Below are 26593 nucleotides of genomic sequence, written 5' to 3'. Positions count from 1 at the left end.
CTTTGTTACCCAGTCTGATGCGTGGCACTATGGATTGACATTTAGATTTTTTAACATTTCCATGAATGTGTTTATATCTGTCTGAGTATTGATGAGGGAGAGAGATGGGGAAGATTGGTGATCAGAATCCAAATTTGTTGTGGACTACATGTGTTTATATACTGTTCTAGGAAGGCTAGTAGTTTTTTACTACAATGATTGAGTTAATCATCACAGAACAAACTTATACATTTTGCAACATCTCTTGCTTGTAGAAGTCGATTCAATCTTCTTTCCTGACAGCCAGTCTTAATTCAATCTTCAAAGCTCTGTTATTGACAAGGCATCCTGGTTATCAGATCTCTTGTGTAAACCAGGTCTAAAGTACTCTGTCTTGTGTGCCCAATAGCTGACGAATACCTTTCCTAGAACCAGGAAAAGAGGCTGGACTGTACAGTTCTTCAAAACCTCAAAACTTCCTTCATCTCCTTCCATCACCGTAATCCTGAACTCCACACCAGATAGTCCCTCCCAAACAACATAGTACTTTTGGCTTTCATTAAGACACAAAAATTTTGAGGTACTCCAAATGTGGCAGAATTTTGGCACATCATGCCAAGGTCTAAGAGCCTACACTGACATCTCAGTGGTGTACACCAGCCCCTTTGATTTCTTGCAGACTTACATAGGCCTTGAGCCTTATTATCTCTTTCTTTAATATTCATCTAACATAGGGTTTTTCTTCCCATTCAGTGTTTGCTGTCAGCCTATATGTGAGTAAGTCAGACTAACACAACAGAACTGAAGTAACTTGATTCTGTGTTGCTTTTTTTATCACAGTGGTTTTCTCTGTACATTAAAGACAATGATGGAAACAACATTTTATAAGCAGATCTGTGCAGTCTTATCTGAGTGCCTGGTCCCGTTGATAGTGCATCAGATGAGTGGGAAAGTGGTAGGAGGGTGTTCCAACAAACTCTCTCCAGCAGTGCCTTTGTGGTTTAGCCATGTACATGTTGTAACATAGCAACCACATATTTTTTTTAAAAATTAAAAGGAATAGGCAAATACTTTCTAGATAGTGCAGTGGAAAAATAACATTTGCCACTAAGAGGGAGAGCTACAGAGGGATGGAAGTGGACTGATGAGATGCAGAGGGAGCTGGATTTGTTTGTCCTGGAGAAGAGAAGTCAAAGAGGGGTTCTGATTGATTTTTCACTGCCTCAAGGACAGTTGTGGGGAGAATAGAGGCAGCAAGGGAAATTGTGACTAAATCCAGCAAGGGGTGGAAAATTCAGAGTGTAGGTTCTTCTATACGAAACAGGTACTTAGAAAAGCTGTGGAATTTCCATCCTTGGGGATTTCCAAAGATTGGCTGAATGACAAATATGATCTGCCTTTTAATTAGCTCTGTTTTGAGCAGATGGCTGGATTAGAGATTGCCAAAGCTGCTTTTGAACCTACATGCTCCTATATTCTATTCCAGCTTAAAATAATTGTGTCCTAATGGTACCAAAATGTCATCCTTGAGACTGAAATGGAGGGAGATATTTCCAGACAGAATTCAGGCAGTACTAATCACAAACAGCTCTTTCCCAGTAGGGCATTTGACTGAAGCTGTGAATTGCCCTTTTGCCTTCAGTTTCTTGCAGGTGCAGCTTGGGCAAGAAGCCTCCAAAAGGGAACTCCCCACAAAAGTCTGGCATCTGCAGCTTGACACCTAACACTGACTCTTCTAGCTTGACTTGGGAGACCTGTTCCAGGCAGCAAATTCTCCAAGCATCTCAGCTTCAGAGATGTCTTTATGTTGATTTATCTGGCTGTACTACTCTGAAATATTAAAAACTATACCAAAGGCCATTTGAATTTGTCACCAGTATCAGACCCACAGAGAAACAAAGGAAATTTGGAAAGTCTGTTTACAAATGTATAAAGTCACGGCTTATTTAAAAATCTGAATTGAATTTGAAGTTTTAGATTCTCCTAAGCACATGTCATGCTGAGTGGCAATTTTATTACAGCTGTAGGCCCTGAGATGATGTCTCCAAGAGACACATACCAGGCTGTAACAGGACACTAAGTGTGACCAGAGATCACTACTCCCTGATGGACAGATGACACAAGTGTGCCTAAGCAGGGGAAAGGAAAATGATGGTAGAATAAAACAGACTTAGCTGTCAGGTGATGGATCTTATATCCTGTGTTTTTGTACTCCTTGGGCTCATGTCCTCAGATGTTAGGTCTGTCCCTTTAATGGATCGCTGTCAGTTCATGGTTAGGATCAAACTTTAGCACTTTCACAGCAGGAGGATGTGGGTGTTAGAGCAGCATTTTGGGGTTTTCTGACTCATTTGACAGCAAGAAGCATGCCTCTTCCCTAGAAAAGTGCAGATAGGAAGTAGTAGAAAATATTTTGTACTACACTTGCATACAGTCCAGCCGGCAGAAGAGTAGTTTCAGGTGTGGCTGGGGAAGTGGCTGGCTTCTGTCCCCAGAGATCTTTTTGCAATGAGTATCAGAAAAGTAATAGTGGCCTTTGCTCCTGGAAGATTATAGAACTTCAAAGTGCAAAGGCAAGTGCCTTTGCCTGGGAATCCATCCTATTCCCTCAGCTAGGGCATTGTGAATTGCATTTCACTCAAGGAAAAATGATCACATCAGTTGTTGTATGAGACAATAGCTGTCCCGTACACATCCTGAGCAGGTGTGGAAAGGTGAGTTTCCTGTATGGACATCTTCCTTTAGATTCAGTCAATACCAGATATTGTCAGAGAAATTGGGAGAGACTCCCTGTGAACAACCAGTGCTGGTTTGAGTTCTCTCATGCTGACCAAGTGTGGTGGTTTAGCTCCAGCTGGCAGCTGTGTACCAGGCAGCTGCTCACTCACTGTACCCCCTGCACAGTGGGATGGGGAGGAGAATCAGAAAAAAAAAAAAAAAGAAAGAAAAAAAAAAAAAAAAAAAAAAAAAAAAACCCACAGGTTCAGACAAGGACCTTGCAATAATTGAAACAAGGAGGAAAAAAAAATCATAATTGTAATTAAGAAAAAAGAAAACCATAAAAATAAAACAAAATCAAGTGATACAAAATACAATTGCCTGATGCCCAACCAGTCCCCAGGCAGCAATTGGTCCATTCCAGCCAACTTCCCCAGTTTATATACTGGGCATGACATTCTGTGGTATGGAATATCCCTTTGGCCAGATGGGTCACAGCTGTCCTGGCTGTGCTCCCTCTCAGCTCCTTGTGCAGTTCTCCACCAGCAGAGCATGGGACACTGAAAAGTCCTTGAAAGAGGGTAGGCACAACTGAGCAACAGCCAAAACATCAGTGTGTTATCAACACTGTTCGTATCATAAATGCAAAATACAGCACTGCACCAGCTATGGGAATAAAATGAACTCTATTCCAGTTGAAAACAGGACAGCAAGTTACTAGATATCTTCCATCATAGTCCTATTATTTTCCCCCTAGAAATTCTTGCAGGACTTGCAAACACAAATCAGGAGTATTCCCTTATCAAAAGGGGACCCCTGCCAATACAGAGGTGTGCCTGATATTTATTCTTAAATACTGTGTTGTAGATTACAGTGCAGATTAGAAACTTGATCAAGAGCAATTTGCTTTGCCCAATGTTTCTGCTGAAAGATTCCATCTTCCTAGATAAACCCCAAAGAATTCAAGGCTTGAGCGCCTGGACAATCCATAACTGTTTTGGTACCTTTTATATGTGATATTTCAGGATTGATTGTGATTCCTTTCCTGAGCCTTGACCAGGAGAAGGCATTTGACAAGATGTATCATGACAGCTTAGTGCATAATTTGTGCCCCATTGGCTGCTTCTCTCTCATTCTCTGGGCCATCAGCCCAAAACATGGCATGCTACTACATAATGTGTAATTAAGCTTTACGTCCTCATGGACAGTAACATCTTTAATAGAGAAACCTATTGGACCTCTTCTTTATCCCACTAGTGGTTTTGATACTCAGACTTGGAGTTGCACATTCTCTTGTCCAGCAGAAGGACACTCAAAATGGGAGGCTTGCAGTGACTGTGGAAACTCTTCTGATTCTTAATATTCTCTCTGTAGGCAGAGAATCCCTAGACAGGATCCAGTGACTTTTTGCATGGCTTTCCAGGAGCGGTGGTTGTTGCTGGGACTGTTCTGTGCAGTTTTCCACTCCACTTCTCTCTTGTAAAGCTCTGACCTTTCATCAGAAGTATAAAGGTTTCAGAGAAAGCTGAGAAGACTCAGTAAGTCCATTAAATAGCTTTAGAGTAATGGCAGGTGAAGACACTTGTATCCTTCAGCCATGGAAAAAGATCCTACTGGGAGTACAGTAAAGGGCTGTAAAATCCCTAATGGCCTGCAAAGTCAAGTGCAAGAGTTACAGAATAAGTTACAGCAGAAAGTAACAAAAGATTGTTTCGACTGAGTGAGTCCTTAAAGGAATGCTGAGAATAAGGCAGCTGAACATCTAATTTTATCATGTGGTTTCTTACTTCAGACTGCTTCAAAGGAATGGAAGGTGGCAGAAGCAGTACCAATTTTTAAATAGCTTCACAAGATACCACTCCCTGATACTGACATGTCCATCACAAAGAATCAAAAGCTGTGATAAGACTGGCATTAGTGGACAGATGGGTGAGGATGATCTAATGAACAGAAGCCAGTATGGCTTTTATAGAGGCATCTGTCTACAAATGTGTGGAGCTCTTGCAAGGCATGTGAGTTTTTCAGGATATTAATTTCTAAAAGATACTTGACAGTAATCATTTCCAAAGTAGCAGTCAGAAAACAAATACAATCCTAAGAATTTCCTGTGCCTTGGTCTGACTGAGAGCCAGCTCTGGAAATTCTGTCAATCAAATGTAGCATTACCACAGGAGTGTGCACCTGATTCTAGGGTTCTGGGTCACAGAAGGGAGGAAAAAGTTCTCTCATCTGAAAGCTGCAAATAGGCATTTTTCTGCAGTTTGGTGGAAGGTAGTAGGGAATGGCAGGCTTTCCTGTCCTTCTGATCATGCTGATAAACAGAACTGGAATATAGCAAAAATAGGATGTTTGCTCATGCTAAATTTTATTCATAACTTAGTGTTGATTCTACACCATAAGCTGAATGTTTTTGCCATCACATTGTCTCTCCCTATAGAGGGAAACTGACTGGCTGAATCCTGTCAGTTCTGCATTATTTAGCTAAATAATTTTATTCTAAATGTAGGACCTCACAGCTCTGTTAGCCTACAGCATCCAGTTTCCTTTTGACAGCAGAACATCAGATTTCTCTGCTAATGCATTGGTGCATGGAGAACTGTCGACAGTAGTTTCATTCTCTCCTGGAGGATACCAGTTCTTAAAAAGGAACAAGCATAAAGCACATCAGCCATGAGCATTTGTACCTGCCATCTTATAAAGAAAATTGTATCATCCTTTTTCAAATTTTATTTTCTTAGGCAGCCAAGTGTGTCAGGCCACATCGTGCACATTAAATATAACGTAGGGCTCCTGACTAAGCCATATTTGAGCCAGACACTGCAATGAGTCTGCATCTTAGGACTGCTTTTTCCTGTTCTGTTTATGTCTTCTGGCAGCCCTTGAACTCTGCATATCAAATGTACTGTTCTGCATAATGTACTGTCTAATCTAGAGGAAAGCTGAATTGAAGTTATGGATTTAGAGTTGGAGTAACAAGCTAACGGCAAGATTTCATTGAATCAATGTCAAAATGCTGCATGCATTTCTTTTGTAGGTTTGAAGAAATGTTACTTATGAAGCCAAAACCAACCTGAGAAACAACTGTTGCAATTTCATAAGTTTTCCTTTGATTTTTAGTACTTTTTATAGGCAAACTGGAGATTATAAGATGCACTTGGTCCTCGTGCACATACTTCAGATTTTTGGTGAGAGCCACTCTCACCTACTTACCAGAAATTGTTCTTGTAAATCTATTGCAGCTAATCATGTCAGTTTTCGAGAACAGCATGAAAGAAAGGGGCATCACTGAAAATGAAGCCTTTGACTGGGAGAAGGCTGGTACAGATATCTTGTTGTCCACTAGCACCTCAACTCCACCACAGCAGAACACCAGGCAAACAGCAGCCATGTTTGGGTGAGTGTTGTAGTTGTACCAGTCAGACAGTATACAACAAGCTCAGTTCTTTTTTTAAAAGATTTTAAGGCCATTATTATTTTGGGAAGCTGGAACAGCATGGGAGACACCACTTGATCTGACTTTTTTTATATGAATTTATTTCGGTGGTGGTGGATAGTGAGCTGAGTACAGCTGAGTGCATGCGCTGCTCACAATTCCAACACGGCTCCTCAGCCTGTTTACAGTGTGTTTCATGTGCTGCTGCAAAGGTACACAGAGACTGATGCTCAGAGGTACAGATGAGTCCAAACAGAAAAGGTTTGATAAGGCCTGGTTCACTGGTCTGTCTCGGTGCTTTTGGGGGGCCGACATTAGGGGATAACAATAATCCCTACTAATGTTATGGAAGATAAAAACTATAGGGCCTAGTAAGCCTCATTTGCTAATGCAAAAGGAGAGGTTTCTTCACAGCTCAATATGGTGTGATGGGCACTTGTGAAGAAGTTTTCAGCTTGTGTATCAAGGGTCCCAAGATGCTTTCACTGATCCATGCCACTGTCTTTGTAATTTTCATTACACGGAATCCTCCTGTTCTGATTCAGGATGTCACATCTGGGACTGCCTGTTTTTCAACTAAGTAATAGCTTAAAATCTGCTGAGGAATTCCTGTGGGATGGTATAATAAGCTGCCTTCTTTATGTACTGATAATTTAATCTTTCTTTTTGTGTCTTTTATAGGGTGGTTAATGTCACTCCGGTACCTGGGGACCTGCTCCGTGAGAACACTGAGGATGTCCTACAGGGTGAACATTTGAGTGATCAAGAGAATGCTCCTCCCATCCTGTCAGGTCGGCCAGTGGAAGGCCTGGGTCAGGCTCCAAACACGGCTTTCAATGAGGGTGAAGTTTGGGAAGAGACAGATGTGAATCGCAACAAACTCAGGATCAGCATCAGCAAAGTAAAGAACATTTCCTTGTCTCCTGTGACTGTTGGATGTAGGGCAATGGTTTCATAGACTGCTAGAAGCCACTCAGATCCACTGATGTAACATGCCATGTAGTAAGCCCAAAAAGCATTGAAGAATTCTCCTGTGGCAAGGGGAATTACAAGGAATTTTTTCACAGAGTAAAAGCCATTGGGATTAATTTAGATCTTTATGCAAGTGAGATTTTGGGAGCCAGTAATGCTAAAGTGAATCTTTTTTACCATCATATCATTATCTAGGATTTTGATACTTCAAGCAAGAAAATTCTAGTCCTTGTATAGCTGATACAATGTCAGAAATACCCCAGGAATGGAAATTAAAAACCAAGATTTTATTGCATCCCAACCTCTTGGGTAAATAAATGTAATCAGAGATGTCTTCATAAGCTGTATTTTTTCAGTACCTTGAATCATCACTCATTTTTTTCTTCCTTTTTTTAACTTTCCTTTTTAAGGGTAGGAAAATCTGTAGGGAGCATCTACCAGTGGTTTCTTCCCTGTGAAGAGTGAGAGAAACCATTCCTTAATATTCTTATATTTCTGCATTCCAAGATCATACTAAGCTTTTTTAGCTTACATAGAATGTATACTTCAGTTGATTTTCCTCATAATCTCTAAGGTGTTTCTCAGTCCTTTCTTGTAAATGTTACCTAATTTCTTGGAGGCATCCCCAGTGAAGGTTGATTCCATGATAAATGTCAAGTATAAGAATCTGACAGTTTGTTAATTTACATATTGCAAATAAATTAGTATTAGTGGCAGGTCATCAGATACATACAGAATCTGTTAGCAGAGAAACATTCATCAGACTTAAAATGTTGTCAGGGCCTATCAGATTCACATCACAAATTTGTTTTTAATGGACATTTGTAGACTGGCATGTTAAGTCTGTTAGTCTTCTGGGGCTGACCAGAATTCACTTCAGTCTCTACTAGTACAAAGTTAGTCCTTACTTCAGCAATATAGGTATCTCCACTGTCCTTAGTCTTATTAGAAAACATTATGCATGGACAAGAAATAATCTAATTTTCTTTAAATTCTCCAGTGCAAATAACTCAGATCAATGTGTTTTCTGTATAGAACATTAGCAGGAGCATTCACCAACACTGAGAAATTATGAATGAAGTTCAAATTAATTCTTCATCTCTCACTGGCAACTCTGCATTCCCAGAAGTTTTCATTTGAAGGTATATGAAATAAGAAAAGCCTGATAGAGAGCAACAGTTCTGTTCACACAACATATATTAAAAAAAGAATATTACAGAAAAATCCTAGCAACTTTTGTGTGTTTTTCTTTGCATTTCTACCACCAGGTGCCTTGATGCTCTTCAGTCAGATTTTTCACAGGGGAGTCCTTTCTGTGTGCTAGTTGTGGGTCATTCACAAGTCCTGTCATAACAGCAGCTAAAGGCAAGAGAGGTTTCTAGAAGCTCCACAGCACAGCCAGGTGACTCTTGTGCCAGGCACTGTTCTATTTGTTGTCAGGTTGCTGCCAAAGGAGTTTTGGGAGTTTCTCAGCATGGCAGTGAGCACTTCAGCTCTGACAGTTTCTGTAGCTACACAGCAGTCTGTGCAGCAAAGCCCAGGGTAGCAAGCTCTCCAAAGCTGAAGTCCTTTCTTTGAGGGTTGTTATCTTCAAGTTTGACTCTTGCCTGTCCTTTTGCTTTGCTAGCCTTACCATATTCAGTGTGACTGTTCTCTGAGAGAGGATTGGTTTTCATTTAAGTAACAGTCACTACGTGGAGAAAAGAAGGATGCTTCCAATTTGATACCTAAGGGCACAGCTCTGCCTCTGCTTGTAATCTGAGGCATCAGAACCACAAGGGCTCTGGTGTGTTTAAACACCCTTCTGCTATTCACAGCATCACATCCTTCATCTTCCAGTCCTGTAGCACTGGAATTAACTGGCTCTCCCTGTCTTGCTCTTTGTATTTAGAAGATGAGTGGAGCTTGCCATGTTTTTTCTCCCTAATAACTGTCTAAGATGATCCTTACTTCTCTGTGTAGACAATTCAGATCTCATTCTGTCCCACTTCTCCCATTTCTGTGTTAAGGACAGAATTACTGTCACTGTTCTCCCACACCATTCCCCAGTTCTCTGCTCTGTTGGGTAGTTCTCTGCTACCCAACAGTTACATCAGCACTTTGCTCCCTTCACAAACACATTTGACCTTTGTTTGTCACCAACCTTCTCCTGGCCATGACTGGATTACAGATTAAATCATTATCATCTATTCTGCTTTTCCTCTAATGCTTGAAAGTTCTCCTCCACTCTCCTTAGCTGCAAAAGCTCTTTAGTTATGCATTCCAACTCCAGCTTGGGTGGTTTAGGTCTGCTAATTTATGGGCACTGACTGACTTCCCATGTACACGTTGCATGCACAAACACAACTGTCTGGATCAGCAGCATTTTACTGAGATGCTGTTTATGTTCAGACCTTCTGGCATTAATGGAGGACAAGGGAAAGTAGGGCAGGGAAGGGTAAGCATTCTCCATGCAGATCCCCACACACAGGCAGTGTGTAGCAGCTGATACTGCATGACTGGCAACACAGCAGTGTTGAATGCAAATCCTGTGCTGCTGCTGTAGCCCTTGGACCATTCTGCCTCTGTGCTTTTTCCCCTCTCTTCCAAGGAAAATCAGCACTGTGGAAGGCAGAGGGCAGCTGTGTTGGTCACCTACTTTTGCTCCTTTGTCTACTGCTAACTTCAAAAAAATCAAATTTAATAAGGCAATATGAAAGAGGAAATATGGAGTGATAGAGTGTCCATGAGTGTGTTCAGCACCCTGCGTGACCTTGGCTCTGTGGAAAGCTCTTACAGATGTTGTGGTTGAATGGATATCGTGGAAGACTTCGTTTGAAGGACCAAGATTAAAACAAACAAACAAAAAAAAAACACTAACAAAAAACCCAAACCACTCTGGTAATTAGGGGATGCCTTAGTCAGACCAGTTAAAGTTTGTACATTGCAATGTAATGCATGGCCCCTGCTTAAATGAATGTTGACAAACAAGGCTCTTAGACATCTTGGATAAGCAGTTAGGGTTTGTGCAAGCAGTAGGCTAACCCATGAGAACTCCTTTGGATCAACACTCAGGGTGATTGAAATGCATAGGCCACCTTGTAAAGATGTTTAAATATTTTAATTGATCTTAAATCCATACCTTATTTTAATACCAGCTGATTGCCAGGGCAGAGGAACCCTGCCTCCCTTCAGACATTACTTGTGTAGGTTGTGAAAATGCAGCTGAAAGTGTATCCTAGGAGGAAGTCCAGAGCAACAGTGAAGGATGGAAATCAGTGTCTTTGGTCAGATCTTGAAGTTCTTTGTGTTTACCTCCTGCAGACTCAGTGCATGGTGGAAGAGGAGCAGAGAAATGGGGTGTGCCCCAGTTCCCCTGTCCGAGTGCCTCCGGAGTCCCCGACCGCACAAGTGCGCTCCCTCCGCTACCGCCGTGTCAACAGCCCCGAGTCAGAGCGGCTCTCCACAGCTGATGGAAAAGCAGATCCACATGAAAGAAGGTTTGTTCACCCTCTGCAGCCTCCTACTACTTTTAGCAGAGTCTTGAGCATTGACTTTTGAGAACAACCTAATCATTAGATCAGCAGCCAGTGCTTGCAACTTTATCTACATTGACTTTCGGTTCACCTCCTTCTCTACTTCCCCTTTCTTTGTCAAAAATTTTGATGGAAGGCTTTCCCCAGAAGAGTCTGCAAGGCTTCTGGATGATCCTTGTTGAAAACACATTGCAGTTGTCCTAAAATCTGGGCAGCAGATGCTCTGGCTTTGTGCAAAGCAAGCAGCAGATGCAGGCCAAATGAGAAACATTGATCGGAACATGGTTTGTGGGTTTTTTCCACAAGCCAGTAGAACTTAACAAAGGGGAAAGATGTTGTTGGGGGAAAATGGTTATCATCCTGTCTACAGGGGAAAGACATGCTGAATTGGCTGTCATACTGAAGCACTTCTTCACACCAAGAAATATTTTTGTTTAAGCCTGTCTTTCTGAAGTGGACCAAGAACTGAGTGAGAAGGGCCTACACAGGCTTTCTCTCATGGTCCCTGTCGTTAACCACAAACCCGATGTGTTTTGAATGGCTTCTTGTTGTGTCCCTAGGTCCCGAATGGACATCCCTGGCTCTCCATCACGGCTCGTGTGCTCCTCGCAGCCAGCCCAGATGCTGTCCATCGATACTGGCCAGGCTGACCGGCAGGCGAGCGGCAGGATGGACGTGTCCGCATCCGTGGAACACGAAGCCCTCAGCAACGCCTTCCGCTCGGTGCCGCTCGCAGAGGAGGAGGACTTTGACAGCAAGGAGTGGGTTATCATTGATAAGGAGACAGAGCTGAAGGACTTCCACCCCGGTGCTGAGCCAAGCACCTCTGGAACCACGGATGAGGAGCCCGAGGAACTAAGGCCTATTGAAGATGGGGAGGAGAGAAGGCGCCTGGGGGCAGATGCTGCAGTGAGGCCGAAGACTCATGATGGGCGAAGTCGGGGTATGCTGCCTGTGACTGAGGAGGACAGTTCCCATAGACATGAAGGACCTTCTCAAACAGTGTCTGACAGTAGACATGAACAGCAGACAGGAAGTCCAGCCCACTCCCCCTTACATTCAGCACCAGCTCTCCGACAAAGGAGACGAGAATCTGAACCTACTGGTCCTCAGAGACAGGTAAGATCCCTGGGTCTGTACTTTGTTGCCTATCATAGCATCATCTTAGGAAACCTCAACTGTGCTGGAGAAGTCTTTGATTCCAAGCATGGATGCTCTTGTAAAACTCTTCTGACAGTGCTGGCAAATGTTGTGAACACCTTAGAAGTGCTCCCAAAAGCCAGTGATGTCCTTCTGAGGACACACTATTATGAAGATCTTTCAGCCATTTTGGTACAGGCACAAGAGGAGAGCACAGTTGTGATTTGGGTATCTCTAGTCACTCCTCTTATGCTCTCCCACAGAGTATTGTTAGTAACTGCTTAGCTGTATGGAGGTGTTGCTAGCAAATCTTCTCCACATAGTTTCTCTGCAGCAATAGGAATGTATTGGAAAATAATGACCTCTAATCTAATCAAACATCAGCACTGCACAGCCCCAAAGCAATGCAAATCATAAAATAACTCCCTAAAAGTAATCTTTCTTCTAAATACCTAATGAAAAGCTCAGAGTAGCCAGCACATACATCTCATCAACCTTAGAGAGGCATTGCTATTACCATGTATTCACCCACATAAATGTTTTTTACCTATTGTGTTTTTTCCATATAGTTGTAGAGAGCTTTTTATATTTCAGTTTTGCTTTTTCTGTGGTCTTCTGATGCTATAAAGCAGTTCAGTTTTTAGTGGGAGGTGATTTATTAGATTAGCTGGAAAAATATGATACACTAGGCACAGAGTTCCTGTCATACCTTATCTTCTTTTTGAAGAAGGCTGTCCCAGAGTGTTCAGTGCAAGAGGCAATCAAATTGTTCCCCTAAGAGCTTTTTTGTATTTATATGTTGATGAAGTTCTCCCATGCGCATGGGATCCATAAGCAAAGCAAAGAGCAGGCAAGCTTTGGGTCATGTACACAGTGATACCCTCCTATGAGAGGCATTTGTGCAGTCTGCCTGTTCCTGTCTGGAAGATGATAATTTCATTTCTGCTACCCTCTTGAGCTTATTCTCCAAGGAAGTGTTCACTGGATTGGAGCATGTTAAAAGAACATCCTTCTGTTCAGGTCTTGCCTAGAATCTTCTCTTCTCTGGATCCTCAAGACATACAAGAAGAAAACCATGAATGAGACAAGAATCTATGTAAAAGGAATCAAAGCAAATCTTTGCAAATCACCAGGCAAGGTGTTCCCTGTTAAGGTGTATGAGCACTTACAGGAAGGATAGAAATGCTGGCAGTAGGCACGAGGGCTGTCCTGCTGAGCATGGAACAGAAGCATCACATCCTTCTCTTAGAGACTGCATTCCAGTTGCAGGGTTCCTAGGTAGAGGTGTTTACTGTAGAAAGCCAGTATGTTGAATGTAGAAATTGCATAAGGCAAGATTGGCAGAGTTGGAAGGGTCTGTGTTTGAATTTGCTGTGGTCTGTACACTTTGGGGGCTGGTCAGTGCAAGTTCTGCAAGATGCAATGAACATGGTAAGAGCCAGCTGATAAGAATCAGCTGTAAACAACACTTCAGCAGGGACACTTCACTGACACATTTAGTGTGGCTAAAGAAGGCTGGAGAGGCCTTCTTGGCCACAGCACATACACCCCTATGTGAAATGACTGGCGGAGTTGGATATGATGCAGCACAAAGACTTCTTATCACTGCACAGGGATATTTAAAGAGCAGGCAAAAAGGTAAAATAATGGGATTGGGGGTGATGACTGCTAATATATTAGGCAACCTTTGTTCTCCAGCAAACTGCATTTTTTTTGTTCCTATGTTCTGAAATACCCTCTGTTAACTCTGTGGCCTAGCTTTGTACACACAGACCAACACTAGACTTCTTTAGCTAACTAGGATTTAGTTGTTCTTTCTTTGATGTCTGAATCCTTCAGTTACCACTACAGCTGTGCAGTGATTTTTCCACTTGCTGTCACAAAACCAGCTATTAACTCTCAAAGGGACTTGGTACCTGAAGGGAAATAGAAACCTTTTTTCCTTAGGTGCAACAAATATGGAGGGATGGATGGCTGGGACACTAATAAGAAGTTGACCAAGGACTTAACTAGTGAAAGTACTGAAGGCCTCATTAGCAATGACAGATGTTTCCTGTACCTCCCTCATGCATGTGCTTCTCTGGGTGTGATTAAAACTGTGATTAAGTGGGGTGTGTGTGTGTGTGTGTGTGTGTGTGTGTGGGTGTGTGTGTGTGTGTAGGTGAGTAAATCTTCTTTATCTTTAAATATGAACTGAGACTGTGTGATAGGTCAACATTTCACTAAATGCAGAACTACCATGACTTAAGTCATAGGCTTTGTTGTACCCATCTGTGACCTCATTCTGGTGTCCCAAAAGCTGGTGATCATCCCTTGGTGTCAGTAGCATACTCACTGAAAACACATGGGGAATCCCTGCTCTAATGCTTCCTTCTGTTTCTCCATTCTCTGGCTCCAATCTATGAGCCATCACTTGTAACTGGCAGAAAGACAGTGACTTCTGGATTGTCATAGAATCACAGCATGCCTGAGGTTGGAAGGGACCTCTAGAGATCATCTAGTTCTACCCTGTGCTCCAAGATGGATCATCTAGAGCAGGTTGCTAAGGACAGTGTCCAGTCAAAGTATCTCTGAGGATGGAGACTCCACAACCTCTCTGGGCAACCTGTTCCAGTGTACAATCACTGTTACGGTAAAAAACTTTTTAAAATGTTTAAATGAAATTTCCTGTATTTCAGTTCCTTTCTTCTTTTACTTTCACTGGACATCACTAAGAAGAATCTGGATCCATCTTCCCATCAGGTATTTATAAATCTTGTTAAGGATCCCCCTGAGCCTTCTCTTCTCCAGTCTAAACAGTCCCAGTTCTCTCAGCCTCTCCTCAGATGAAGGGTCTTCCAGTCCCTTCATCATTTTTGCAACCCTTCTCTGGACCATCTCCAGCATGTCCACGTGTCTCTTGTACTGGGCAGCTCAGAACTGGAACACAGCACTGCAGGTGTGACTCACCAGTGCTGAGCAGAGGGCAAGGACCATTTCCCTCAGCCTGCTGGCTGCACTCCTGACACATCCTGAGGGGCTCTTGGCCCTTTTTGCCACAAAGGCACCTTACTGGCTTGTGTTCAGCTTAGAGTCCACCAGGACCTCCAGGTACTTTTCTGTCAAACTGCTTCCAAAACAGGTGGCCTGCAGTGTGTTCTGTTCCTCCCCACTTCCCTTTGTTGAACTTAGTGAAATTCCTTTTTCCCATTTCACCAGCCTATCCAGGCACCTCTGAATGTGAGCACAACCTTCTGGTGTGTCAGCTACTCCTCCCAGTATTATGTCGTCTGAATCTGCAGAAGGTACACTCTGTCCCATCATCCAGGTCACTGATTAAGTTGTTAAATAGTAGTGGCTGCATTATCAGCCCCTGGCTACACCATTAATGAGTGGACATTTTTTCTCCAAATACAGTATTTTATGACAGGAGCCCACACAATTTTCAGTCTAATTCACTATCTACTTATCTAGCCCATATTTCATTGTTTTGTCTATGAAGATTTTATGGGAGACAGTCTCAGAAACCTTACTAAAGTCAAGATCAACAACCTCCCACCCAGTCCTCTCAGCACAGAAAGCTCTCAGGTTCATCAGACGTGATTTGCCCTTCATACATCCATATTGATTGCACCTTCTTCATATGTTTGGAAATGCCTTCTTCCAGGAGGATTTGCTCCATGTCCTTCCCAGGCTGACCAGCCTTTAGTTCCCTGAGTTATCCTCATTTAGAACTCAGATGTTTCTTCAAATATGTCAGTCTTTTGGAAGACAGATATTGTAGCTCAAATGTGAGAGATGGTGCTGTCCTCGTTAAAACTCTGTGGGTGTAGAGGGAGCACAGAATGATCAGATGCTGCTGTGAGGAAAGTCAAGTACAGAGGAAGCTCTGAATAGCCTGGGGGAGTTTCTGACCCAAATATTCTCACATATTAGGTATCTCCCAGTTTCAGATGACAAGAAAATGGCTGCAGTGGAACACAGATCTCATGGGAAGACTTGATATAAAGGGAGAACAGAAGCTATGTCCTGTTCAAGCCCTTCTCTCTGTGCACCACTCAATACATCTGTTTAACAGAGCTCTAAGGGTTTACTTTAATGTATGCATTTCAGGGATGACCTAATAAGACTCAGGGGTTTTTTTAGGCACTAGTGTGCAGATAAAGCTATAGAAATAGATAAAGAATGACTGGAAGAAAAGATTGAAACTGCACTTCTGTTTACCTATTAATCCTGACATAGGGTTGCTGTTACTGCTGGAAATAATTTAAACCCATACCTTGCAATATAATTTAAAAATCTGTCAGGTTCTTAAGTATGCTGAATAAATTCACTGATACTTGACAGGGATGGCAACTTACTGCTGCCTTCTGCATTGAAAAGACTTACAAGTGTTCATACATGTATGAATTTTAGAAACTGTTTCTGACTATGCTCAGGTCTGTGCGCGTGTGCTTGACTCTCAGTCTTCCCTGCTGCTAGTGCAGTTGGCATCGTACAAAATGTTTGGGGACTCACCTGCCTAAAACATGCCTGTCCAAATGATGTCACATCTAAAAAACCACAAGAGAAGTGAAAAATTAAAGTGGGAAATGATACTTCCTCTGCTTTACCTATCCGTGAATATATTCTGCAGGGTTCAGAGAACATTTTGCTTGGGCTGATTCTTAGAGTCCTAGAGTTCATCTGTTAGGAAGGGTCCCAGTGTGAAGAGGCACTAGTATATTTCTCCTCACCAACTCAGCTGTGTAGTTAAAATCACTCTTTAAAATCATCTCGGTCTTTGGCCTCTTTTCTGACACAGCCAGGAGAGTGCCACAAGTGGACTTGCTTAAAATTGTCCATGTCTCGAGCCTGCAAGGGCAGCAGGGGGAAAGGTACTGTGTGTCTTGGTTTCCTTTGCCTTCTACAGCATCCTCTGAGGGGACCTGAGGGACCATTTCTCAGTGGTGAGAAATGGGCACTGGCAGAGGGGAAGACTCATTGCTCCTCACCCAGTGTAATTCCTATTGGTCTGCATTTGCTGCTTGTAGTCAATGATGTGATTCTTTGACAGTCAGCTCCTCTGTCTTCCCTTCACATGAGAAGAGAAGCTTGTCAGCTGATGGAGAAAGATGAATGTAGAGTTGGCCTCTTACACTCCTTAGATTCAGGGTCCCTGTCCATCCATGTGTTAGGAATAAAGGATCAGGAAAAGGGTGGTAGTGGAAGTAATATCCACATATATTCTTTTTATATATATATATACACACACATCAGGTAATAGCAATCAAAACCTTAACCTTAAGCTCAGTAGACATTCCTAGTTACATTTTCTATTTGTAAATATATCGAGTTCTATCGACATCACATTCTCCTGGGACTTCACATACAAAGTGTCCTACTGACCCTGTCCAAACAGAGCAGAATAGGCCTGATGGAAGGTGGTCCAGCCTGATTGCTGCAAAAGGATAAAGGGGAACAGCACCTTCAGCATTGATTGAGTAATTTAAGCATTAGAGCATCAGTGAGAAAAGGTGGCATGTCTGTAAGCTCAGCTTCATCCTGGAGGCAGCAATACCAAAGTGCACTTACTGGGGTGTTGTAATTGCTTCCTCATGGCCTGGAAAGGTTCCTTGGTCCTGTGCTGTAGAGGAGGTCTGTCTGGGTAGATGGAGTGATCCTTTGAGATCTGAAGTCTTTACCATATTGAGATGATATATACCTTGGAAGTCATACAATATGCTGAACCCAAACGTGGAACAAAAATTAGGAATAAAAATTCCAGTAATGCTTAGTTGTGCAACTTGCAAATAACACACCTAGGGCTGAATTTCTACACTGTCTATGCAAAGAGAAGATGGTTGTCTTTTTGAGAAATTAGAGCTGCTGTCTAGATTTTATTTGTCTCTCTCAAGTACTCTGTATGACAGCATTACATTATTATTATCTGAGACTCTGATCTATGCAGTGACATGCAGCACATTTAGGACTGTGAATAATTGCTTTTCACATTTAATGCCAACCACGAACTGCGTAGCTCTCAGGCGCTTCTGGAGATAAGATATCTGCCTCAAAGCACTGCAGAGATATTGAAGGTGACAGGAAAGAGATGACACTGGATGACATTGAGCTCTTTTTCTAGTGCAAGGGCAACATCTCCAGTAAGGTAAGGAGAGCAGTTTTGGCTTAAAGAAAATGCAGTATTGCCTTTCCACATTTCATCTGCAGAGACTTGCTGAAAAGAAATGCAGCACCAGAAAGGGAATGCATTTCCCATTTTCCCTTCTTTCCCTTGAAGGGAGAAAAATTATTCCAGGAAAAAAAGTCTGGTCCTGGAGATTGAGACTGCTGACCCTTGTGAAAGGACTAGTTTCATAAAAGAAGTAGAAAGGGAAGAAAGGGCTTAGCACTTGCAGGGTGAAGGATCTGAAGTCGTTCCCTTAATGCCTCTCTCTTCCATTCAGAGCATAAAGGGAAGGTAGAGATTGCAATCTCATCCTGACACAAACTGTCCCCAGTGGGTGTACTTCCTCCCTCTCCTGGCTATCCCAGGATCACAGAAGCAGAAAAGAAAACTAAGAGTGCATCTTCTTCTCATGTCCTCCTATAGTCCTGTGTTTTGAATTTCTCACTGAATTATACTCTGCCTGCCTGTCCAGCTGCTGTCTATCCACTGCTTACCAAAACTGGAAGCATTAACACTCCCCCTGCAGGCACTCAATATAAAAATGTATCAGGAGGCCAGGAATGTAATTGTGAGAAAAGAAAAAGTCTACCAACAGCCCCCAAGCTTGCTTTTCAAATCCATGGATTGAGATTTAATAAGAGTCATTGAAAGAGCCCTTGAGAATCCCTCACTTCCAAATACACATAATCATTTTAGCACTGTTTCACCTTTTATCATCCATGTGGTTTCCAAATGTGTTCAGAGTTTGACTCTTACCTATATGCAAGATGTATGAATAGCCTAGTGACATGCCAAGATGAGCACTGGCAGTGGAACAGAGAGGTGAGGCATGTGGCCTGAAGAGCCAGAGGAGGGGACAGAGTAGCAGAGCCTGGCACTGCTGGTGTCACTCTGGTCCGCCTGTGGCTGGGGAGAGCATGGCAGGCCCCCTGTAATGGCAGGCTTCCATGGTGCCCATAGCATCCCTGGGAACTGATAGCCATAGAGAGCAGTAAGTAAGGCCCTGTGTAGAGCAAAAGCATTTTTCATCCGCCAGCGAAGATGCCCGCAGCATGCGCATCACAAACCAGGGGCGAGTCAAGTCTTTGCCTGACACCTTTTCCTCCACTCTTCTTGGTCTTTTTCAGTTGGAGGAGGACAGGCCTTCTCAGCACTCCCTCCCGAGGTACAGCCCCCTGAGAAGACTGGCGTCCTCCGTTTTCTCCTCCTCAACCCTGGAGACAGAACACTACCCTCACGTTGGTGGCACTTTCATACAGCGCAGCCGTTCGGCGGAGAGCAGCCCCGTGCGCATGCCCCACCGCAGGCACATGCCCCTCACGGCAGGAAACCACAGACTCATGCCTTCCGTCCTCCGCATTTCCAGGTCCCAGCTCCAGCAGGTGTGGGCCCGCTTCACACACAAAACATAGCCTGTTCAGGGAAGCAGCAGCCTCCATAATGCAATAATAGATCCCACCCACCCACAATGTGTCACCACTTAATGCAATATTGAATCCCAGACAACACTGGCCTAAGGTACTGTAACTTCCAAAGCCCCTGCAACCAGACCCCACAGAGACTGAAAACATCTGCCTTTCTAAACCTCCCAGCAGCCCGAGCGAGGGGCGGCAGCAAGGCCGAAGATGAGAACGCAGATGGTGAACGTGTGGTGTGTGAAAGAGGTGGATGCCAGGGCTCCTCTGAAAAACCCGCTCGCGCGCCCTGCGGCCTCGGGGTAGGAAGTGCAGGGCTGCCTCGCTGAACACGTGCAATCCAGCGACAAATGTTGTCAAGTTATGACTGGAATGGAGAGACTGTGGAGGTATCAGCAAGCGTTACCTTCCTCAGCAAATGGGTTCAAGCATCTCTGTTGGTGTCTTACACTGGGCCGAATCTGTAGGCGGTTTTACTCCATCTAGATATAGGCAGACTCCACTCATAGCTCACCTGAGGCAGGACCTCAGGTTTGTCCCTCTTGGGGAGTTACAATCATGTATCTCTTTGTTGCTTTGGCTTTGGAAATCCCCTTGCTTTTGTTGCGGTTTGGTTTCCATACAGTGACCACACATTTCTGTCTCTCTGGCTGTGCCTCTGTTACATGACAGTGGGACTGTTTGTCTGCTCTCCACTCCTAAGCTGCTCCAAATTTTCCTACCTGCCCCCAGAGGCATTGACTGTCATGTTGGATAGCAAAGATTTTCTTACTGATCCAGCTGTAAATTACGCTGGTTTTAAATTCCAGAAATTTTAGGCAACTGCAGCTTTTCAATGGCAGAGCAGTCCTGCTTCTTGGCCTTGCTTGGAAATGCCTGTGATAACAGATCTCATTTGAGAAATAAAGTGGCCTCAGCTCCTGGTATACAGAGCCCATGAAGCCCTTTGCTAAAACTGTGAATCTCAAAAGAAAAGGGAGATCAAAGTTAATTTAAATTGCCATAAGTATCCTTATTTCCTGTGTTTGCACAAATATATTGCCCTTCTCAGTAGAGTTGCAGTGTAAAAGACCAGACTGTATGAAGACTTTCTGTAGTCAAGTGAATGTGGTAACTGTCTTCTATTGCCATCAGCCTTTGGTCTCATCTTCTGGGAGAGCAGGCAGCATGGATGTTAAGGTGAAGGAAGAAGGGGCCATTGCTGGTGCTCAGGGCTTTAGGGAAGTGCAAGTCCAAAGTAAAACACTGTGCAGAAAATACACAAGCATAGGATACAGGCAAGAAAACATGTAGAAAGCTCAGGCAGATGTGAAAATGGGTTGGAGTAAGTGTGGGTGCTGGAAGGAAGTTGTGGCATGAAGGTATCACTGCATAGGTAGGGTGTTTCCAGTGGACTTACAAGGAACAATTCTTCCCAAGCAGTGCTTTCTGTAGGTACATCTGCCCTACCTGAAGCTCCCTTAATATTAGATTCACCCTCCCATAAGCAAGAGCAGGTAATGCAGCCCCAGACAAGGGTGGGTGGTGCTTTCTGAAGTTCCTAGGACCTGGCCCAGTGTGTCTGCATGGACATGGCCTGCATGACAGGCTGACATGCTGACAGAGCCTCCTGGGGGGTGCAGGGATGGAGGTGGGGGGGTGCAGTACACCCTCCTTGAGAAGGTTCAGCCACAGGTATGACCAGCCTTTTCCCACAGTCATTCTTCAATCAGTGGCATCAATTTCTTTTGATTTGCTCCAAGAACATGTGTGAACAGGACAGTTTACTGATCAGACAAAATTTTTTTCATGAGCTTTATTTTTAAAAAGGTACTGGCATTGCCAAAAATACTTGGGTTGAATTAACCACTAGCCTAATCCTATTGGCAGTTCCCTTGTCAAGGGCAGATACCAGAAAGAGCAAGGATTTGCTCCTTTCAAAGTGACATGAGAAGGGATGATTTCCTTAAGTAGACTCTGCTCTGATGTTATTTTTTTTTCCATCTTCACTAGAGACTGATGGAAGAACAGCTTCAGAAAAAATAGAATTTGTGAAAGCACTAGACTTAAATCAGTAACACTCAATAATTTTCGTTCTTAGCGTCCAAAACCCTGATGTTCGCTTTTCAAGGTCAATTTTAGGAATTAAAATTACTCTTGTTCTATTTTTAAAGAAAAATCAAACAATTTTTAGTTTTGCCAGTCAGAAAAGGGAACAAACTGGATAAGTGGGTATTTATAAACTCTAAGCCTTTTGTTCAGACAAAAACAATGACTAGCCAATAAGTAGCTCCATACATAAATTTCAAAGGTCAGTAATGTGTCTAATGCTACTCATCATAATGCTACTCACATAAACTTGATACTGCTTTTCTAAGTTCAAAAATCGGATTTATAAAGATGGTTGATTTATATTGACTTCAGTAAGACTTTCTTCAAGTTAAAATTATTAATAAATTGAAAGCCAACTAGGCAAACAAAATATGTTTATATGTTGCTATCTCTTACAAGAGGGGCTGTTTCTCATTAGGACTTCTGACCTCCTACCCTTAACTCAGCACTATTCTATGCCTTTAGTGGCTGTCAAGAAGAACAAAGAAATCACTGAGGAGAAGGTTTGCAGTGACAGAAGGTGGGTGGTTTGATAAAACACTACTGACAGACAAGCTCTGCAGAAAGATCTAAATTGCTTGATAAATTGCTTGTGTTCAAAGTGATGATTGCATCCACACAGGGACGAGGTCATGTTTGGAGTATGAAAGATGTAAATCACGTGTACAGAATGAGAGAAACTGTGCCCTGGGAGGTGCTGTCTCCCAAAATGAGGTGGCAGCTGGGTGAAGTAATTAGCTGCATCAAAGTTCTCACTGTGCTCCTGCAGAAAAAAAAAAAAATTAAAAAAATTATTCTGCAATGTATCAGCAGGAAAATAGAAGATATGAACAGAGGGAGATCTTTTGTGGTGGTGAGATCACTACCAGACATATCCAAGTCTTGTATGGAAATTTTTGTAAAAGATTTTCAAAACCTAAAAGAGAAGAAGTAATACAAATATGCTTCTGTAAAATCTGCCTTGTAGAATAAGCTGGAAGAAATGCAGTCTGTCATTAAATACAAAACTAACAACTGACATGATTGCTGTTAGGTGTCTCTGCCTGAATAGAGCAAGAGGGGTTTTAACCTGCCAGGCAAAGATATGAGTCTAAGTGCTGGAAGATAAAAAGATAAAATAGCAAAGGTAAACCTAGAAGCAAGATGTTCATTTTAAAGACATAGGTGTGTGTAAACCACTGAAATACATTATTTAAAGACACTGAATTCTTTGCATTCAGTCTCTGTAAGGTGGGAGACCAGTCCTGTTAAACCATCAAATTTGGGCTCTATACCAGAATAATTGGACATGTTGCTGTCACCTGGGATTTATGGGAAGTCTTATTTCATGATCAATATGTCTTTTACAATTTAATTCTGAACAAATTAATTGGTGCTAATGGCTGGAATCCTGATGTTAAAGTATTATGCAAAAAGTATTAAAAATAGTCAATTTAAAGGGGTTTTTTAACATCTTCATCTAATGCTGTATTAATTACTGTGGAATCTACATATTGTTGAGGAACAGTTGGCAAATTAAAGAAATGTGAAAAGAGGTCTTTTTTATATATATGGAAATGTAATAAATTAATATTGAAACTAGTTGCAGTGCAATTCTAAAAAAAAAAACACTTATGTAGATTACATTTATATTGCATTTATTTATTGTGTTTAATTTATAATGACTGCAATTATAAATGTAAATATATCCAAAATCAGTTGGCAAAAAAGCCAACTGATGGAAGGCTGTTGACATGAAAATTGATCATGGGGCTGTGGGCTGAAAAGTTAGTTGCCCTACTTATTTGTCCTTTTACGTTTGGTAGGGTTTTTTTAGTTTTTCAGATGGAATAAGCCAGTGGGAATCAACACTAGTGAAATAAAATTCCCTTTCAGCAACAGACTCTTAGGCAAATTGGGTTCATCAGAATGGTCCAATAATGGGATTTGCATCCTGAGGGAGATACTCTTCTTTTACTTCCCATTGTACATAGCACTTGTTCTCCTCAGAATCTAAATTGGGAATGAGCATTTGCCACTCCCTCACAGAGATCATTGGCATCAGGACAGGAAGCTGTTGCTGGGATCTCATGATCTACTTCAGTGAGCAAATGTTCATCACTTGTATATACATTTAAAAGCCATCTTTTTATATCTTGGCCTCTTGGCTCCTTTCACTTTATTTCTATGCAGAACGGGAGATGTTTCCAATTTATTTCTCTCTCCTCAGCCTCCTTCCCTCAGGAAGGAACTAATGAGATATGATTTCTATGAAAATGTTACTGTAAATGCTTGGGTGAAGCCAGCACTGGGTAAATGTGGTTATGCCAGCACTCATTCACTTTCAGGGGAGACAGTTCTGGTGGGAGGGGGTTGACTGAAAATAAATTGCACTGACACAGGTGCAGTTCTGCAGATGCCAGTTTTCATTAGGAGTATCCTCTTGATACTCCCATGATGACAAAGTCCCTGGTGTGAGCCTGACCTTATCTACCATTCCCATTATTTTTTACTACTGTTTGGGGGTAGGCATGTGAAAGAGTTACAGTGCATCACCTCTTTCACTATTTAAAGTCTCTTTTGTTGCAGTGATGACAGAAAGTAAGATGGAAATGCCCTCTAAAAGAGCCATATGGGTGATATAACCCCATCCTTACACTACCTCTTCATGATGAAGTCGCCCCTGTCCTACCACTGCTTCTCTTTGCAGTGTGTCTGAACGTGGGCATTGTGGTGGTCAAGGCTGCTGCAGGACTATTGTTCTGAAAGGGACAAGCTTGTTCAGAAGTTGTGTTTGTTGGGCTGAATGGCAGCTGACACCCCCCCAACCTAGGATGGAGAAGCTGTCCTTGGACAATGGCCTCCAGGCTGGATTGAGATAAGGCAGCTGATGTTCCTCTGGGATCTTATCATTGCTCTGTAGGCAGAGACATTGCTCAGCAGCTGCCAGCCAGCTTCTGTTCAAATCTGAATCTGGATGTAAGAGCAGCACCAGTTGGCTATAGCCCCAAGCTGCTGGTAGACTTCACATGCAGAACCCCCTCACCTCCACCTCAGTGAGAAGTTCTCTTAGATCTGGTTCCCTCTTTGTTCCAATTTGCCTCTCCCATCTCTTCCCCCTATGACAGTCTTTTTGCTCTACCTTGGTTTCCTGTGTGTGTCCCACTCCATGCGTTGGTAAACCCCTGGTTTACCTGCATTCCATTCATGGAATCTCATCCCCTGCATCCTTATTGCATCCCTGGATACCTGCACTACCCTCTGCCTTTGCCATTCCCAAGAACCTGCAGAGCATGTCTCCTACACCAGTTTCTTATGCATTGCATAGCTCATGGTGCCCCATACAATCCCTATAGCACTTTGAGCAACCAAGAAGCCTTCCCTCCCTCTGACTTCCTTGGAGGAAACTGCTAAAAAATGACACATTTTGGCAATTGGAGCAGTCTCAGCTCTACATGGAATCTGTGTGAAGATCAAACTGTTTAAAAGCAGCTTGATTTCAAAATTGAGAATGGAAGATACCTTCCATTTTCAGGGCAGTTGCATGAGTTTCAAGTCCTGGAATCCTTAGGACTTAGCAGGCTGCCCCCAGTTATAGTCTGCATCAGCAGCTAAATTTAGACAGCTGGCAGTGGTCTTTCCCTTAAGACACAGGTACCACCTGCATTTACAAACCATGTAAGTAGCTGGCTGAACGCCACTTCTGGTGTTGTGAGCATGTCTCCCAGTTCCACTTAAATCAGTGCCTGGTCTCTGTGAGTGTTTCTGTGAGTGAGAAAATGTCGCAACTCCAATTGCAAACTCTTCAAGTTCTTCCAAATTGATATTTTTCTGGGCTGGCAAATTGACTGTCCCCATTCTCCAGCCTAGGAGCTGGGAGAGTGAGGAGGTTTCAAATCAAATAGGGTGTTTCAAGCAGCCAGGAGAGGGCAATTTTAAGTGCAACAAGAGCTGACACTCTTCACTAACTATAAACTTTAACACACCAGTGTTTCCTCCTGCTCTTGCTCCTGTCTTAAACTGGAGATATCACAGACTGGTGGATCCTTTCTTGGGGATTGGTGTTCTTTACTTTGCCAGATATAATGACTGTTCTTCCCTTATCAAGTCTGTGCCACTGCCATTAGGCCACCAAATTATCTTGTTGTTTTAAACAAGCTCTTTGTTTCTTCTGCAATTCCATTTGACACCCAGCTCTCCCCAGCTGTGTAACACCAGACCCAGGTGTTACACAAGGAGGCAGCATGCCTTTGAGAACCAGTCAACAACCTTTTTTCCTTTTTGCTATATTTTTTAGATACAGGACCTCTGGAAAGAGGCCTGTTGCACGAACTGATCAGCCATAATAAGCAAAGGTGTTTTCAGCACCTTCCCCAGCCCATTCATGGGCACAGAGGTTGAGTGGCTCTTCAGTAGCTGGGCTGTTTCTCTTCCAAAAGTGGCTCTAAAGCCAGTGAACACACAGTTCTTCTAATTCACCTAGGCTGTGAGCACTTGAGATTAGAAACAAAATAATTGTCATTTGGGGCACTTCTCTGCTCTGTGCTTCACACATTTCTTCCAAAGTTTTCACTTTGGAGTGGTTATCTACCTCATTTGTCTTTCATTTCAGTAGCGTTGCCAGGCTTTGATACCATCTTCGCCACTGTCTACTTTGCCCCTACGTGTGCAGCCTCTTTTGAGAGTCTTGGTGATTTGTTTTGTAGTAGAAGCCTTCTGCAGTTAGAAAGACTCTTCTGCAGTCTGGGAAACCAGAGCAAACACCTCAGTTTAGCCTTTCCCGAGTTTATTCCTAAACAATACTTGTGGTATTCATACCTTTCTATGGGCTCTTAAACTCTATAAAGATCCCCAAGTGCTTTATTTTTCCCATGAGTCACTTCCCTGCTGTTTTACATGGGCAAGTCAGCAACAAAAAAAGCCTTTTCAGAACATGTCAGGATGAAGCCAGATGTTTGGTTGCACAAAGGGAATTTCAGGAGGCTGAATATTTTTTCATAATCTGTAAATTGTCAGGATAGTGGGTGGGACCTATATACCAAATACAATAAATATCACTGAGGCATTTCTTTGACACAAATCACCAGGAACTTCCCTTGCTCTCTCATGGAAAAATGCACTATTTGAATCTGGTGCTGTGATCCTTTGTAAATAAATTAAGGCAAGAAAATAGAACCATTGCTAGTTCACTCTTCTCTTGTAA

The 26593-nt window shown here is 42.7% G+C and overlaps 1 protein-coding gene across 3 annotated transcripts in view; it reads left to right on the top strand.

Annotated features, from left to right (window-relative positions):
- TTBK1 (tau tubulin kinase 1) overlaps positions 1–26593 on the top strand; it is a 109223-nt gene that overhangs the window by 61466 nt on the left and 21164 nt on the right. For all 3 annotated transcript variants that reach the window (XM_041424071.1, XM_041424072.1, XM_041424073.1), the window contains 4 exons: positions 5937–6091; positions 6812–7031; positions 10406–10581; positions 11178–11736. In XM_041424071.1, the coding sequence (XP_041280005.1) occupies positions 5937–6091; positions 6812–7031; positions 10406–10581; positions 11178–11736 (1110 nt within the window). The remainder of the gene's footprint in view (positions 1–5936; positions 6092–6811; positions 7032–10405; positions 10582–11177; positions 11737–26593) is intronic.

Source organism: Onychostruthus taczanowskii, unplaced genomic scaffold, assembly GCF_017590055.1.
Source record: "Onychostruthus taczanowskii isolate IOZ18803 unplaced genomic scaffold, ASM1759005v1 scaffold80, whole genome shotgun sequence".
NCBI lineage: Eukaryota > Metazoa > Chordata > Aves > Passeriformes > Passeridae > Onychostruthus > Onychostruthus taczanowskii.
Note: the sequence above shows the minus strand (reverse complement) of the source record. Positions and strands in the feature narration are given on the sequence as shown.